This window comes from Rattus norvegicus, chromosome 1, assembly GCF_021556685.1.
Source record: "Rattus norvegicus strain SHRSP/BbbUtx chromosome 1, alternate assembly SHRSP_T2T, whole genome shotgun sequence".
Lineage (NCBI taxonomy): Eukaryota > Metazoa > Chordata > Mammalia > Rodentia > Muridae > Rattus > Rattus norvegicus.
The window spans coordinates 216,640,591-216,657,931 of record NC_141534.1 but is presented as its reverse complement, the minus strand read 5'-3'; the positions used below and the strand labels follow the sequence as shown (position 1 = coordinate 216,657,931).

Below are 17,341 nucleotides of genomic sequence, written 5' to 3'. Positions count from 1 at the left end.
CACCACTCCTGGCTTTGAGACATCTCTCCATTAGGAGAGATGTCAGTGATTCCAGACATGCTCTCTCCCATCCACAGTGACCTTGGTTAATTGTTCCTGTCACATAAGGAGGAAGGGAGTATGACTCCAGATCCCTCTGCCTTCTGCCAGCTCACCATGACAGAAGGGCCAAGGGAGGGCTGAGGGAAGAGGCAAGGAGCAGGAAATGAAACTTGAGAGGGTGGTTAGGCAGAAAAGAGTGACCAGGGGAAGGGAGGGTCCAGAGGCCTCCTGACCTTTGCGCCCATCCCTCTGGAAGTCCACGTGGCACCATTCGCCGTCGTTGACCTTGCGGCTGGACGCCCGCAGCTTGATGCCCCCAGAGCCCATGTCCAGCAGAAGATAGAGGTAGCCATCCAATAGCTCCATGGCAAAGTAGTCGGCCCTCTGGCTGGAACTGTGGCTGCCTACCCCGGCCCCAGCCCGCCGGCCCTGGCTGAAGAGCAGCAACCCATTGGGCTCCGTGGTTCTGAAGTCCAGGGAGATAGAACCAGTGCGCTTGGCGCTCCAGCGGGGCAGTGCGACAAAGGCCTCAGGACTCTCGAAGGTCACAGGGTCCAAGGCAGCCACGTCCTCACAACGGAAAGACAAATCCCCCTGCAGCTTCATCTTCGGGTCCCCTTCCTTAGCCAGTCGAGATAGCTCCAGCTTGAAGTCATTATTCTTGTAGACCACCTGTAAGGAGGAGAGGGGCCTGGGTAAGGGAGCGGAAACAACCTTAGGTCTGACTACCAAGGGCCCCCCTCCCTGGCTGCCAGGGGCCGTCACCCATCCATCCCGGTGGCCCCAAGCTCAGCACCACCAGCCCACAAGGCTCAGACCTCAAGCTGCCCATTCCCCTTGCTGCCTCTGTCCTGTCGTCCAGCCCCATGCTGGCCAGGAAGCTCCTTCTGTGGGCTCCTAGGTCCAGCTCAACTGTCATTCTCAATGACAAAAAGGCAGGCAACTGTTGCTACGTCACTCTTTTCTGAGACTGAGTTTCACAAAGCTCAAGATGGCTTCAAACTCACTCTATAGCTAAGGATGGCCTTGAGTGTACCCTCCTGCCTCTACCTCCCATGTGTGGGACCTCCCATGTGCTGGGACCGTACACGTGCACACCACGCTTGGTTGAAGTGTGCTGATAGAGTCCATGGGTGCATGTGTGCTGTCAGCTGACATCCGGTCCCGCCCACTGTCTATTAATGGACTAACTTCATTCTGAGTTCTGTACAAGGACTGATGTAGGAAACAACCCTTCATCTACACATCAGACGACTCATGAGGTCAAATGGTAAGGGGAAGACATGTGCCTGAAGACACATGAAGAAGGCACGTGCTTTGGCCTTCAGCCTCCGTGCCTACCAGCCTTCCCTGTGGACCACGGCTCTGAAGAGCCTCAGAGGGGAGGAAGTCCCAAGGCCAAAGAAACAAACATGGGTGACACCCCTCACCCTGATTCAATAGCTTTAGGCTTTGATGAAGGGTTACACCCCACTATAGACCCACAGGAACAGAGGCCAGGGCAGACTAAATCACAGGGCAGGCTGGCCAAGAGCAGCCCTACTCACGTCCTTGAGACAGCCCATGAAGTTGTTGCTGACAGGGGAGCCAGGCAGGTCGGCTGTGTTGGGGCTGCCCCCAATGTAGAAGAAGTCATCAGAGCCCAGCATGGTGTAATCCTCCTGCGTGTAGCCTGTGGTGGTCAGGATCCCGTCCACCGAGATGGTCACCTGCCCAGCCCGAGGAGGGGGAGAGACAGGAGACAACCGGCATCAATGCCCTGGGAAGAGCCACAGGCGGGCAAGGGAGGGACCAGGGGGCAGTGGGGGAGGGGGACCCCCATTTTTATGTCTGCTTGTCTTGGAGGCGGAACAGCGGGGGGTAGAGAGGAGGAAGAGGGAAAAGGAAACAGCACAAGATTTGATGGTTTCAGGGTGAATTAAGGCCTGCCCTGCACGACCCATGGCCCAAGCTCTCAGGTGAGAGAGCTTGAAGGTGGTACGGGGTGCTCACCATGATAAGCTCAAGAAACAAGTCCAGGGAGGTGCTCTGCACTAGGAGATTCTCCCATAGAGAGGTGGGGAGAGCAAGCTGCACCCTCAGCTTTGTCTCAACGGAGCACTGTGGCCACACGTGTGGCTTCCCAGCCTCTTTCTAAGGGAAAAGAGCCCTTCCTCCCTTCCTTCCTTTCTTCTTTCCTTCCTCCCTCTCTTCCTTCCTTCCTTCCTTCCTTCCTTCCTTCCTTCCTTCCTTCCTTCCTAGGTAGCAGTGCTGAGACTCACTTTAGCCCCTCTGTCTAGGTGCTGTGTTCTTGCAGCCTTGGCTCTTGGGGAACAGCAGAGGTAGCCTGCTAGTCTTAGGACAGGAGTTATATGATTTCTATCAGGGCTGGACCTTACCTCTACCACTCAAGATCAAAGGTGTTCTGATATTTTGAGCCAAAACTAACTAACTAACTAACTAACTAACTAACTAGCTAAGCAAGCTAGTCTAGAAGTTGCTCTAAAGCCTAAACTGGCGTTGACCCTACGCCTCCTACCTCCTGCTCTTGTGCTGAGATTATACACCTGGGCGAGCCGCCAGGTTACTTTGCTTCCAAAGGGAGCAGCCTTGTGCCGTTTCCCAGGTCACCTTCATCCTTCTCTGTAGATCCTACCCTTGTTCTACCCTTAGGAACGTGAGGCCAGGGCTAACCTAAGGAAACGTCCTCCCAGGGTGGAGAATTCATCAAGCAAGATGCTGAGAGCAGAGGTGTGCCTGGTATTCAGAGAGGTCCTGTGCACTGGGCTGGTGGAGGCAGACGTTACCTTTGGGGCAATTCAGCAAATGTTCACTGGTCCCTGCAAGGTTTAGTCCCCTGAAGAGCTCTGGGAGGTTTCATTCACAGCAAGGTTGAAGGGGAGGAGCCAATGGTAGCTCCTTTCTAGGAGGCTGTGGCTTATGAGAGTCAAGGAAGCCATTAAAGACCTGGTTCAGGGGCAGAACCCACCCTGCACTTCCACAGGCTGCATCTTGGAGGCCTTCTTGCTCTCCAAATATGTTTGAGAAGTACCCCGCCCCTTTACAGGTGAAGTATTGAGGTAGGGGCCTACCAGTCACACGCTATGATGTCCCCTACTCTAGTCTGCAACATACCGCCAGCCATTTTCCAGCTCCTGGTCTTTAGTATTCTGTTGTCAAAGGGGTGGGGTACAATTCCTAAGAACAGGGGTACCCAAAAGTGCCCCTCCCCGTACTTGGCTGGATCCTCGTGGTGAAGAAGGTGGAGCTGAGCAGGGCACAGACTAAAGAAGCAGCCTCCGCAAGCCATCAAACCTTGTGCTAGAAAGGACTGGGTTCAAGGACAGGAGGAGACAGGTGTCTTGGGAGGGGGATGTTTAAATACTTTTGAGTCTTGTTTTGAGGGGAGCATTGGTCATAATCACTTATTTCTTCTCCCCTCCACCTTGTCCTGAATCTAGGGAGGGGGTTTGGGTAGAAAAGGGAAGGGTCAGTCAGAGAGGTTAGTCACAAAAACATGCAAACAAGGTTAGAGATTAGACTGGGCAGAGGGGAGCTGGAGAAAGGAAGAAGGAATAGGAATGGAAGGGTGGGGTACATCAGGGAAGGTGAGGCAGGTGAGTGGCTCTCTCTAGGGCAATGTGGCTACTGTCTTCCTCCAGGACCCCTGCTGCTGTCCTAAAACACTGACCTGGACTGCCATTCTGTTCCTGAGCCTAAGTGGACTCAACTCAATCAGGCTGCCAGCAAACATGGTTTACTGTGTCCCTGGAATCCCCACTAACTTCAGCCCCACCCAGGGCACATAGACATGGTCATGAAAGGTCTACATCAAGTAGCCTTGTAACCTAGTGCTGGATCTCTAGCTGAAAACCTAACTCCCGGCAGCCTGAGACCGGTGAGAGTGCCTCCCCCAAGTGAGCATGCTCAGCAGTGCTGCTCTTCCTTTCTCTCCTGGACCTTGGCCTCCGAAGCCATCCTGGACCCTCCCTCCTGCTATGGGCTCTCTTCATCCTACTACATTTGCCAAGATCAAGGTTGCCCTTCCTTGACCCTAACTGACTTAGAAGAGTCTGACTTGAAGCAGACTGTGGAGGCCCAAGACATCCTCCTGAATTCCCTTCCAGGCTGGGGCGAATCTCAATTTGCCTGGTGTCTGTATTCAGATCAATCATGGAGGGCACCGTTGGGAAAGGATGACCTTGATCTCCCTCTCCTGACCTATGGCTGGGGACAAGCTAGCAGGAGGCAGGGAACACCCAGGTTTGCTGAGGAAGGGATCAGCCAGGTGGGTGGGGAGACGGTGAGGGAGAGTGGAGGACGAGGCAGTGGGTAGGAGGAAGTGGAGATAGAGGAACTGGAGGAAGGTGTCTGGGGAAGGCAGGGAGGGAGATGACTTAGATTAGTAAAACCCGACTGTTCCCTCAGACAAATCAGTCCAGACACAAAAATGGCAGGTTCGTTAGTAAAAGCAGGAAACAGGGGAATAATTCCCCTGCCCCCTCCACCCCAGGGGTTCTTGATGCCCCTGCCCCCCAACCCCCCCCCATGAAGCTTCTTGAAGGGGTGGGGCCAGCAGGGGAGGAGGGGAGGAAGGGAGAGCATGCCACACAGAACAGCCACTGCAGCTGGGACCCATGCAGGTTAGAAGAGCAGGGTTGAGGAGCAGGCACTGTCCAAGCAGGCGAGGAGAGAAAAGCGGCCAGTAGGTGAGAAGGCATGCAGGGCAGGGGAGATGGGAAAGAGCAAAGATGGAGGCAAGAGAGCTGTGGAATGCAGGAAGAAGCTTCCTTCCGCTGAAGAGGAGAGACGAGCAACCACTGGGTCAGAGATGTTCAGGGACTGACAGTGAAAGAAACATCGGACCTGAGCGTCTTCCTCACGCATCCCTCTACATCTCTCTCTCTCTCTCTCTCTCTCTCTCTCTCTCTCTCTCTCTCTCTCTCTCTCACACACACACACACACACACACACACACACACATCACACACACTGCACACATACACACACATCATACACATCACACACACACACTGCACACATACACACACATCATACACATCACACACACACACCACACACACATCACACACACACACTGCACACATACACACACATCATACACATCACACACACACACACCACACACACACATCACACACACACACTGCACACATACACACACATCATACACATCACACACACACACACACACACACACACACACACACACACATGCACACACACCCCACATCCTAGAAGGCTCCTCTCCACAAAGCCCTGAGGACCACAGTTAGGTCCCAGGACACAGCAGAGGATTTAGGACCAAACCACATTAACCCACTCAACACAGTGGGTTCTGAGGAAGCCAAGAGGAATGAGTGGGTCATTTGCCCAGAAGATGAGCCTAGGTTCATCACTACATACTCTCCAGGAACAGGGTTCAAGGGGCCTCTAGTATCCTGAAGGAAACCGCCAGCCCCTCCTCTTCCTCAGTGCAGGAAGGCAGGATGGGAATCCAAGCCCTAACCACAAATATACCCACATGGAACAAGTGTCCCATAACCACTGTGCCCCAGGAAGAAAGGCTAAAGAGAAAAGGAACTCTCATAACACCATCAGGAGCCATCCCCAGGGGCCTAGCATGATCACAGCTCACGATGCTATAAACATCCTTTGTGGGTGGCTGAGTGGACTTCCTTGAGCCGTGACGCTGTAAGTAACACTGAGCCAATGGGCCGTTTGTCTCCTGTTAGACCACATTGCTGTCATCATATTCTCCAAGGGTCCACAGGCTTATCCACGTGGCTAAGAACAACTAGTCCACAAAAAAAGTTCCCAGCAGCCTTTTAGGGAAGTATGGGCAGAGGTGAAGCCGCAAACAGGGAGAGGCAGCTTCTGGTGGAGAGAGACTGCAGCCCTGCTAAGCTCACCTAGTGTCTCAGGCAGTCTCGGCCACAGGCAGTATCCACAGCTTTACCGTGAGTCCTGAACTCAGACTTCAAGAGTTTTAGGAGGGAAAAAGTTCAGGTCAGAAATACCAGGTTCACTTTTGTCACTTGCTGTCACTTTCCAGAAGAGTTTAGCCATTCTGACTCTCATCTCTAAAAGGGCTAAATAACTTCCGGTCCTCCTCTTTGTCTCCCGTGAAGCATCTGGTGAGTGATCAACCCCTCTGTAGTACAAAGGGAGGTGCTTTCTCAGGGTCCCAGCTTCCCCATCTGCTAAGTGGGGTGCTAAAATCCAGGCATCATCAGTTTAAACGAAATTCAAAATGTACGCCAGGAGGATAGCGGGACGGGCTCCACTGTTAAGGGTGCTTGCCACCAAACCTAATAACTTGAGCTTCATCCCAAACCCAGATGTTGGAAAAAGAAAACCATCTCTTATAAATTGGCCTCTGGCCTGCTCGCACACACACCATGGCATGCTTCCTATACACACGAATAGATTCAATGCATAAAAATGTAAAAAGAAAAAAAAGGGAGGCCAGGCATGGTGGCACGTGCCTTTAGACCCAGTACTTACTCGAGAGGCAGACCCTCGGGAATCTCTGTAAAACTGAGGGCATCCTGATCTAAACAGTGAGTGTCAGAACAGCCAGGACTAGAGAAAGAGAGAGACAGACCCTATCTCAAAAGGTGAGGGGATAGCTGGAGAGATGGCTCAGTGATAATGAGCTCTCGCTGCTCTTACAGAGGATAGGGTTCAGTTCCCGGCACCCACAGGGCAGTTCACAACCATCTGTAACTCCAGTTCAAGGGGATTTGGCCTCTTCTGACCTCCTGGGGCTCCAAACATGGGAATGGTGGAGATATATATACAGGCAAAATGCCTATACATATAGAATAAAAATAGATATTTTAATGTAAAAAATTTTTGAAGAAACTCCAAATGCAAAAGCTATTTTGAGGCCCTAATGTATGCATGAACAGCATTAGCTTTAGAGCCAGCATTCATCAGCTTGATGGTGCTCGAACAGTGGAGTGATCTGGGCAAGCCTTTTCTCCTTCCACTCTCCTCACCAAGAGAAACGCTCATACTAAGGAACCTAGTAAGTGAGTTAGAAAAACAAACACAAAACTACATGCCATCCATGAGGGATAGCCTGAGAATCGAAACCTGCCAAAGCCATTTTTTAACTTCAGTCTGAGCCTAAAGGAGCCAGTCCCTTGGGCGGGTTTGAAGGGGCTTCTGAGGTCACACGAGGATTTGCTCTCCTATTTGTGAAGGTGATGCAGGGAAGTGTGGACCTTGCAGACTCAGAAATTAGCAGGTTCTTTCTTTACCCGCGCTGAATGCTGGCTTCTGGACCAACTGAAGTAAGCCCCTAGTCTTCCCTCCTCCTCCACATCCCTGAAGTATTCTGAGGTTTCACGGAGTTATTCTGAGGCTGGTTCCTGACTAAGGATTGCAATGGGAACTCCAGTGGGGCCAGAGATGCTAATTCCACTGGGTCTGCCGAGGGACAGGAAGGGAACCGCTTTTCCACATAACACCCCTGCCCTGGTAACAGAGGGGATTGCCCAGCGCTTTATTGAGCTTAATGAAATTATAATTCCTTTCTAGAGTACGGACCTTGCCTTGATTGATCTGTTGTACAGGCCTGGCAGGTACACCTTCAGCCTGCTGGGAGCTCGGGGAAGTGAGCTTTTCTGGCCTGGGTGCTTGTGGTAAGCATTTTTCTGTGGAGTCTTGAATGAAGGTTTGTTGGCTCCTAATCCTAGGGTGGTACACGCCCTGAGGTACTTGGATAGATCAGCTGGGTTGATCTAAGCTCTCTGTCCCCAGAGTAACAGGTTGGCTGTCCAATAAAGAGGAAGCTCTTTTTTTGTTTTTAATAGACAGTTTTTTAAAATTACATATATATATACATATGTATATGCATATATACATATATATACATATGTATAGTGCGTGGGTCCATCGTGTGCGTGCGTATGTGCATGCGTGCACGTGCGTGTTGTTCTGGCAAACAACTCAGATTATCAGACTTGGTGGCAAGGGTCTTAAGCAGGTGGGGCATCTTGTCAGCTAGTAAAGAAAGTTCATAATGGCAGGTTCTGAAGAACAGTGTAGTAGGTAGCAACTAACCCAGAAAGGCAGCAACGGAAGGAGCAGCTCCTGTGAAATGCTAGTACAGAGCTCAGGGCAAGAGCCATTTAAACCCTGGGAAGCTGGGGAGCCTGCGCAAGGCCGCAAGGCCTTAGACTGGCCGTGGCTGGGAGGCACTGGCCACGAGCACTAGCCTTTGTGGGTGAAGGAAAACACACACACCAAAGTGTCAGCAAAGGCTTGACTTGGCTTCCAAGGTGGAGCCTGGTGAGGGGCATAACAGGCCTCTCAGCCTGGACAGTCCAGCTCTGATACCTCCCTGCCTTCTGGCTTTCCAGCCAGGCAGACCTGGCAGGCTAGGCAAGCCAGGCAGCTGCCCCAAACCCCTCCCACCCCACGAGAGCAGACACGTCCATCTGCAGGGTCCTCGGCCTGGTGTTCAATCACTCTGCATTATTAATAGGCAATGACTAACCGGCTGCCGTGGAGCCGGAATTGGGCAGGCATGAGGGAATCCCATGGGATCTCACACTGCAGGGCCTGAGGGCACACACTCTGAGGCAGGCAAGAGGAGGAGGATGAGGCCCTCCCACCGGTTTCTCTGTCTTTCTGCCTGTCACGCATTGCACCTGCACCAAAGAGCCAGCCCCACCAGCCCGCCTCCATACAGAAACCATACCAGGTCCCAGAACCCATCCAGGCTTGTGGCCCCTATTCCCACCAGCACTTACACATGCAGAGAACCAGCAGTCTCCCAAACACACAGCACGGCTTCCCACTAACACCCCTAAATATCACACCAACATTTACACACAGTCACACCCACACACCAACACACACCAGCTGCCTTTACACTGACACCCACAACAGCATTCACCAGGAGCGATCCCAACCCAAACACAGGAGCTTGGCAAGGACAAGGAGAGCTGCCCCATTCTATTCCTGCTGGGGCTCCTCTTCTCATGCCCTCAACAGGGGAGGAAGCCAAGCCCTGCCACAGGCCATGCAGGAGAGGCAGGGAACATAAAGGGGATGGGGCTTGAAGGGAAGGAAGACAGTGTGGAACACAGTGTTAGTCAGAGCAGCAGAGCGGTGGGGGCATCTGGAAGCTATCCCTGGTTGGGGAAAAGACCATTCATGCCATGCAAAATGTGAGGGAGACAGAGCTGGGAATCCTCAAAGTTGGGAAGTAGGGGGCGACGGCCAGCACAGGGCAGCCCCTAAACTGGTATGAACTGGTAACTGTGAAGGAGGTCCCAAGGCCATCCTCCTACCCCTTTGAGGAACATGCCCAGCTGGCTATCACTGGAGATGGCACCCCCAGCCCTCTTCCCAACTTGAGGGGCCCCTGTCTGGAGCTGACAGAGAGCGTAGCATAGCGTGTCATGGGATGGTGTTTTCCATGGATTTTCAGGAGACCAAGAAAGAAACCAAATCAAAGAGAAAAACAAAAAACAAAAACAAAAATCAAGAACTAAAATCAAGGAGCTGGGGAAGAACAGAAGAAAGTAATTCATAGAAAGCAGTCCAGCCTCGGGCTGGCCTAGCCGGAGCGGGTGAGCATGGGGGCCTGCCCCAGAGTCTCAGGCCAGGAACCTGCCCGGACGCAGGAGCTCAGGGCAGGGACCCAGCAAGTGCCTGAGTTTCCATTTATCTTTTGGACTTGAGTTTGGATCAATTTAAAAAAAAATAGAAAGAAAGAAAAAAAAGGAAAAGAAAAAAGAAAGAAAAAATAAAGAAAAGGAAGGAGGGAAGCTAAAGGAGAAGACGTGAAATTTAAAGGTTGTCTGGAACAAAAGAAAAGAAAAAAAAAAGAGCAATTGGAGAGCAAAAACCAAGTGAGGAGAGGAAACAAAAGTGGGAGAATCGAACAGTTAAAAAACCCACGGCAAACCAAACGGTAAGACAATTAGAGTGATATCTACCAGATAATGCAGTTTGTTTACCATAGCGTGTCCAATCCCTGCGTGCTTCACCGGAGAGGGGGGAGGGAAGGGGGTGTCAAAAGAAAAGAAAGAAAAGAAACAAGGACGACAAAAGAAAAGAACGAAAAGAAAAGAAAAATAAAATGACCAACTGTGAAACTTGAGGAGGGAGGAGACACAGCCGAATGTTCAAACCCTCCCACCCCAGTAGAAGTATTCAAAGAAAAGTCATAATGGAGGAAGAGCTCACACGAAATTAAACCCCTTCTTCTCCCAAAACCTCCCCCAGCCCCTCCTCTGGATTCCTCGTCCCCCTCATCCCCTCCCGAAGGGCATCTGCAGAGAAGGGGAACAGTTAGAGACCTTGGTTAGTAAAGAAGAAAACAACAACAACAACAAAAAAAAAACTGGACTAAGAAAGCAGAGACTTAAAGATGGCCGACATTCCGCGGATGAGACAGAAAGTTAGTTCGGTTTTTTCACTCATACCTGGCCCCCACCTGTCCCTGCCCATCCCTTGGTCCCCTGGGTTATAAGCGTGTTAGTAACACACACAGAGTTGGCAACGGGGGAGGGGAGGCAGGGTTAAGAAGCAGACCCAATATGCAAGATTAGTAGGTCCTACAGCTGAGATGTTAGGGATTTAAGGGAGGGAGAGAGGGGAGCACGGGATTGAGAAGGAGTGGGCCACTGACTCAGGAGTGGATGAATGGCTTTGTTGGCTGACTGGTCACCCAGATGGCTTTCCAGAGAACTGGCTGAGGAATGAGATGGTGCTGGCCAACTGGCTGACCAGTGGACATGTCGGGTTAATGGGTTAACCGGTTGGTGACAGGCCAGCTGGCTGGCAGGTTAGGAGAAGAGTGGGCAACGCCCCTAATCACAGGACTAACAAGGACCAGAAGCGATTTCATTTGGAGTCCAAAGACAGCATGGGAGGGGACATGGGTATCTGCTTTTCCTGGGGATGGAGGATGGGCAAATTGACCCAGGGATCACTGTGGGAGAGGGGCTCCCTCTTCCATTGTTTTTTTATTTTTTTTTTTCTTGAGAACTGAAGAATGAGCCACCATCACAGTGAGGTGGAGACGGGGGAGCTAGCCTTCCACAGGCTGCAGAGGGCTCATGAGCACACCATCCCAAACCCTCCCCTTTCTCCCCTCCTCCCATGTCCCACCCCTAGCTCACTCCCCCTGCCTGTCCACTGACTTGTCCAGAGGCCCTATTAACCCCTCCCAAGTTCACCTGGGTCCTTCAGCCACCCTCCCTGTTCTCTTATTTTCCAGTGAGTAGCTGAGTCTCCTTCAAGACCCTGGGATAGGCGATGGTCTCCCAGGAACCAGGACACCCACAGCCCTCTTCCATGGACACCCACAGACCCCAGGATCTCCACTTTCCACAACCAGAGCCAGAAATTCACTCTCCCCCCACCCAACCCATAGAGGGGGAAAAAACACAGAGAAGCCCTGGGGGCCTCAGCATCCCCTTATCTTCTCTGAACTATATAAGCCACATTCTTCTACACCATCTCTAAAGAGCCTACCTCTGTGTACTTCTCCCTCCCATTGCCAAAGACAATATCCATCTTCAGAATCACCTGATATTGGAGGTGGAAGGATGCAGTTGCCTGGTGCCCCTTAAATACTGAGCAGCAGGCTTGAGATTGTGATTAGGGAAGTGGTGTTCTAGGGAACTGTTAGCTAAAGAGTTCTTGTACCAGTGGCCACGAGAGTAATTGATTAAGACGATTAACAAGGGACTCATATAATTAAAAATAACAGAATTCAATACTTAGATGCTGGAAGTGCTGAGTGGCCAATATCAATTATTAGGTATGGAGAAGCAGTTTATGCGGCAAGAGAAGAGTCTCGTCACAAGTTCAGTGATTGGAGCAAGGTGATAGCCTGTGACGAGAGGACCTGTACTGACAGGTAGCAGGACTGTCACGAAATGAAGAGGCCAGCTAGTCAGAGCAATCAACAATCAACCTCAGGGCAGCCAAACTGATGGTACCCCAAAAGATCAGAGTTATCTGATGTCATGGCAGCGGTTGAACAAGGTTGTGGCTAAGGACGCTACAAGTAAATCCAAGAACTGCTCTGACTTGCTATGGAAAATAACATAGTAGTAGGGGAGCACCATTCACAGTGGAAGTTCCAGTGTTAATGGGCAGAACAGTAGGGTAAAGCCAGGACAGAGAGGGGAAAGATGTGAGTTCAAACCCCAGGCCCCCTACAGTTTGTCAAGAGACCCAGACAGGGTTGGGACAGATGAGAATGGAGTCCTCTATACCCAGGAGTGGAGGACGAAGACCCTGATAATGGTGGGGGACCTACAATCAAATCCTGGAATGGGGCTTCCGTTAGAGGCTATCCCTATGGTACAGCAGCCCATACAGAAAGGCTTGGATCGGGGTTGGGGATTTAGCTCAGTGGTAGAGCCCTTGCCTAGGAAGCACAAGGCCCTGGGTTCGGTCCCCAGCTCCGAAAAAAAAAAAAGAAAAGAAAAAGAAAGGCTCGGATCTAGAGAATTAATGTTTCAGTCCAGCAAGTAAACCCTAATGCTTCATCCACTTCTAGGGCTCAGAAGCACAAGCATAGAGAACAAAGGAATGAGGAATGAGGAGGGGGTCCCAGCCACAGAGGAGTAAGATAACTTGCTGTGGCTAAACAGCTTTGGAGAAAACTATACTCCATCTCCACCTTGAACTCTGAGTGCATCCCAGCCTCCCAAAGATGCCAAGAGGAGGACTACAGACTCAAATGCAAAAGTCTGCACTGAAGACAGTCTGTGAGCCTGCACAAGCTCCGCTTGGGATGAAGGAAAGGGCTCCCTCCCTGAGTCAAGAGGCTCAGACAGTTCAAATGGCCTTAAGACTTGAGAGTATCCAAGAATGTCAGAAGCCCAGAAGACTTCAGCCTTCATGCACTTTGTGTGGACAACAGTCCACCAAACACCTGCAGAAGCAAAGAAATGAAGTGGCTTTGATTCAGATTTCAAGTTTCAAGGCTTCCTAACTCCCACCCAGACAGGCTTGTCTTCTGGGTCTTAGTTTTCTCATCACTAAAATGGAAGTCATGGCTCCCATTCATGGAATTTTATAAAAACCTGTACCACCACAGGACTTTAATCCCAGCATTTGGGAGACTGAAGCAGGTGGATCTCTGTGAGTTCAAGGCCAGCCTGAACTACATAACAAGTTCAAAGTCAGTCAAAGCTATATGAGACCCTGTCACAGACACACAGACAGACACACAGACACAGACATACACAGACAGACACACACAGAGAGACACACATAGAGAAACACACACAGACACAGAGACACAGACACACACAGACACACAGGCACACAGAGACAGACACACACAGACACAAACACACACAGAGAGAGACATACACATACACAGACACACACACACAGAGACAGACACACACGCAGACACACACACAGACACACACACAGACACTCACATACACATAGAGAAACACACACAGACACAGAGACACAGACACACACAGACACACAGGCACACAGAGACAGACACACACAGACACAAACACACACAGAGAGAGATATACACATACACAGACACACACACAGACAGACGACAGACACACACGCGCAGACACGCACACACACACAGACAGACAGACAGACAGACACACACACACACACACACACACACACACACACACACACACACACACACTGGGTAATAAACAAGACCCTGGGACACGGAGATGCATCCAGTGCAGTCTGAGGGACACCCTGGCAGAGGGGCAAATCAGAGCACTTTCAGGAAGACAGAAGGCATCCGGGCACTGGTTTTTGTTTGAAACAGAGTCTCCAAACAGAGACCAGGCTGGTCTCCAACTTACAGCAATCCTTCTGCCTCAGCCTCCAGACTTTGGGAATTGCAGGCATGCATCACAATACCCAGTGACAGTGCTCATATAAAGAAGTTTGATCGGCTCGTTTTGGTCATGAGTCCTCACTTCCAAAATCTGTTCAGTTGTGTTTAAGGAGGAGATCAAATGAACAGGCTGTGTATTTAACTCTGTGATAGAGCAGCTGTGGAAGGCCCCAGGCTCCATCCTCATACTGTGTCTAAAAGAGGGAAACGCTTCCTGAAGGAAACCAGATGAATCAGGAAAATAACTTAGAAAAACAACTGCAGCTCAATAGCTGCTGGTGTTAAACCTTCAATTTCCACCCGGATGTGGAAATAAATAGTCACAAATATTAACACACAGGTAGGGTGTGAGAGGACCAAATACAAGTTCTCATGGACTCAATGCAGGAAAGAAGAGAGCTGGCTTTGGGGTGGACTGAGGGGTGCGGTATGAAGAAAGTGTCATTTCAGTTGAAGAACTCGGGAGAAAAAGAAGCACAGCTAATGATCATGGCAGCAGGAGCCCTTCAGTGCCCACGTCATGCCAGGCAGTGTGCTGAGTGGAAAGACATCCACTACACCCAGTGACTCATCAGCAGTTCCCTCCCACATGGCCTACAGGGAACTGAAGCTTGGGGGTTGCATAACTTGCCTAACAACTATCTGACTCAAATCCCAGTTCTTAGACTCTGCCAGCAGAGTGTGAATGGGTGGCCTGCTTGGGAGAGCCGTGGAAAGCTCCCCTCGGGAAGAACAAGGAAAGGCAGTGTAGACAGGTCTGGAAAGTTGCAAGTCTAGGATCTAAGACGGGTTGTGTGCTATGAGGGAATAGAGAACAAGAGAATAGGAACTCCAAATCTGTTGGGGACTCTATCACTGAGTGGGTATTTCACTCAGGACTTCATCCTGGAGATTCCATCCATGGAGGACCACATCCTTCAGGACTTCAGTCTGCATCATTAGTGCATCCTAGAATTTCCATCACTGAGGATTCTATCTTGGGACATCCCATTCTTGAGGGCTCCTGAAGACTCCATCTTTGAATACTCCATCCTTGAAGATAATATCCTTGAGAGCTGGAAGATTCCATTCTTCAGGCCTTCATCCTTGAAGACTTCACCTTTGAGAACTCCATCCTACAGGGACTCCATTTGAGAACTCAATCTTTGAGCCTTGGAGATCCATCCTTGAGGGTCCTCTCCAGGGACATCCTATGACTATAGACTCTATCCCTTGGGGAATTCATCCTTGACGAACTCCATTCTTGGGACCCAGAAGAAATTCTGAAAATGTCTGTACTGAGAAAAGGCACCATCTGAGATGAGCAAGAGAAACACCGTGTGATGTTTTGGTAGCCAGTCTGTCTTTCAGTTTGGTGTTGGCTAAAGGTGAATGGATTTGAATATTGTTATGTGGCAGTTGGAAGTATATGGGGTGTGAAAAGTGAGTGAGTCTAGGTTTAAAAACTAGACTTCAAGGAACCCTCAGGGTAATCAGCTGTTCCTGCCGAGGTTCCCCCAAGAGGACTGCCTATCAAAACAGCTTCAAGAACTTGTGTCAGGGGGTTGGGGATTTAGCTCAGTGGAAGAGCGCTTGCCTAGCAAGCTCAAGGCCCTGGGTTCGGTCCCCAGCTCCGGAAAGAAAAAAAAAGAACTTGTGTCAGTAAGGATTCCTCTGGTCCCAACTGCTGTGATCCAAGATCATCTACATGATTCCAGGGATGATCATCTAAACCAGGAGTTTTTGGAGCTAGCCTTTGACCCACTCCCATAATTAATGGGAGCTGATCTGGAGGCAGGTCATTCCCGAAGGCCATCTCCCTGGACACTCCAGTCATACAAGGAAAATAACAGGGATCTGCAGCACTCTAGATCCTGGCCATCACTGCTTCCTTTACTCCCCACACTGCCTGGAATCCGTGGCCTTGTGGGTGCTGGATCAGTATCTGTCACTGAGCCACACCCCCATCCTGATGTTATTTCCCACGTTACATCCCTGATCTACTCCCTGCTGACAGAACTTAGGGGAGCTCGAGCCACCTCACCCTCTATCACCTGTGTGGATAGAGCAGGATTCTTTAAATCCTGGAATGTCATCTGGGCTATCTACACACTTGGATGAGTAGGAAGAGCATCTTCCCAGAGGCGCCTCTTGCCCATGGGTACAGACTGGATCTGGAGTGGAAGAAATTCCTCAGAAGCCCTTTATAAAGAGGGCTCTCCATCAAGATCTTTAATTAGACACTCTGTGGCCCATCATCCCTGCTTTTGGGTCAACATGATCTGCCCATACTCAGAGCCACCCTGTAGAACAATCCAGGAGCAGAGAATTTCCATCCATTATCAACTTGCACCCATGACTCTACATGTTCCAGAAAGAGGTGAACATGGGTCACCCTCTACACTGTGTCCTGAGGTCATGTGTCACTGCATCCACGAAGGTGGCTCAGCATTACCACAGACCTTTCCTTTGTCTTGGAAATCTTCCCAGTTCCCCTAGTTGCTTCTGGAGTATACTGGGCAGGTGTGTGACCTTACTCTAATCATTTTTTAAATTCATTCATTTACTTATTTCTTCATTTATTTTTTCATGTTGTAATATGATTGCATGTGTATGTATGTATGTTCACACATGTGGGCACACATATGGGCATGTGTGCACATGACACATGTGTGAATTCATGTGGAGTCTTGAAGTTGCCACTGGATGATACTAGATGGCTTCCTTAGCCACTCTCCGCTCTGTTGAATAAAGTTTCTCACTAAGCCCAGAGCTTGCTAATTCTGGAAAGTCTAGCTGGTCAGATTGTCTTAGGGATCGCCTGTGTCCCAAGTGCTGGGATTACCGGTGGCTACCATGACTACTCTGCTTTTACAGGGGTTCTGGGGCTCTGAACTCTGATCCTCACACTTGGGTGAGCAGTATTTTTCCCACTGAGCCATCTCCACAGCCCCCGTTCTGTTTATTGGGAACAATTCCACCCTATTTCAAGAGATGCAGGGGCAAGAAGCATGTCCTTCTCACCCTGTATGCTGTGTGGCTCGCTCTAATTTTTTGGCTAAATGGCATGTGGATGAAGGTTGTGGGCTTGCTGTGACTTGCTGTGATAGCAGCAGCTGGCAGCTCTAGTCCTAAGGACAGTGAGGAAGGGAGGAAAGGCACCGAAAGCGGCTTGCCTGAATCACCCCCAAATGTGCATGACACCCGAATGTATCACAGAGGCACTGAACACTCCTAACCGCTCCGATGGGGATAACACTCAAAAGGCACTTGGATGGGGAACGGGGTGATAGAACATGAGTGCGGGGGGGGGGGGCCTGCATGGAGGAGAAATGACTCCACAAACATGTCACTCTACAGAGCGGGAAGGGGGAGCACTAAGATAGCAGCTCTTCAGCAGAGGACTGCAACAGGCTTCGGCAGGCTTCTGGAAAGAACAATGGT

The 17,341-nt window shown here is 50.5% G+C and overlaps 1 protein-coding gene across 34 annotated transcripts in view; it reads right to left on the bottom strand.

Annotated features, from left to right (window-relative positions):
- The window catches only part of Nrxn2 (neurexin 2), a 115,842-nt gene that overhangs the window by 60,103 nt on the left and 38,398 nt on the right, over positions 1 to 17,341 (bottom strand). For 14 of the 34 annotated variants that reach the window (XR_015632866.1, NM_053846.2, XM_087575101.1 and 11 more), the window contains 3 exons: positions 10,002 to 10,046; positions 1,590 to 1,751; positions 276 to 714 (listed from right to left, as the gene is read on the bottom strand). Coding sequence is in view for 33 of the 34 variants with exons in the window: in NM_053846.2 (NP_446298.2) it covers positions 276 to 714; positions 1,590 to 1,751; positions 10,002 to 10,046 (646 nt within the window). In the remaining variant the exon portion in view is untranslated. The remainder of the gene's footprint in view (positions 1 to 275; positions 715 to 1,589; positions 1,752 to 10,001; positions 10,047 to 17,341) is intronic. The other 20 variants (XM_087575300.1, XM_087575376.1, XM_087576234.1 and 17 more) reach the window with 2 other exon arrangements.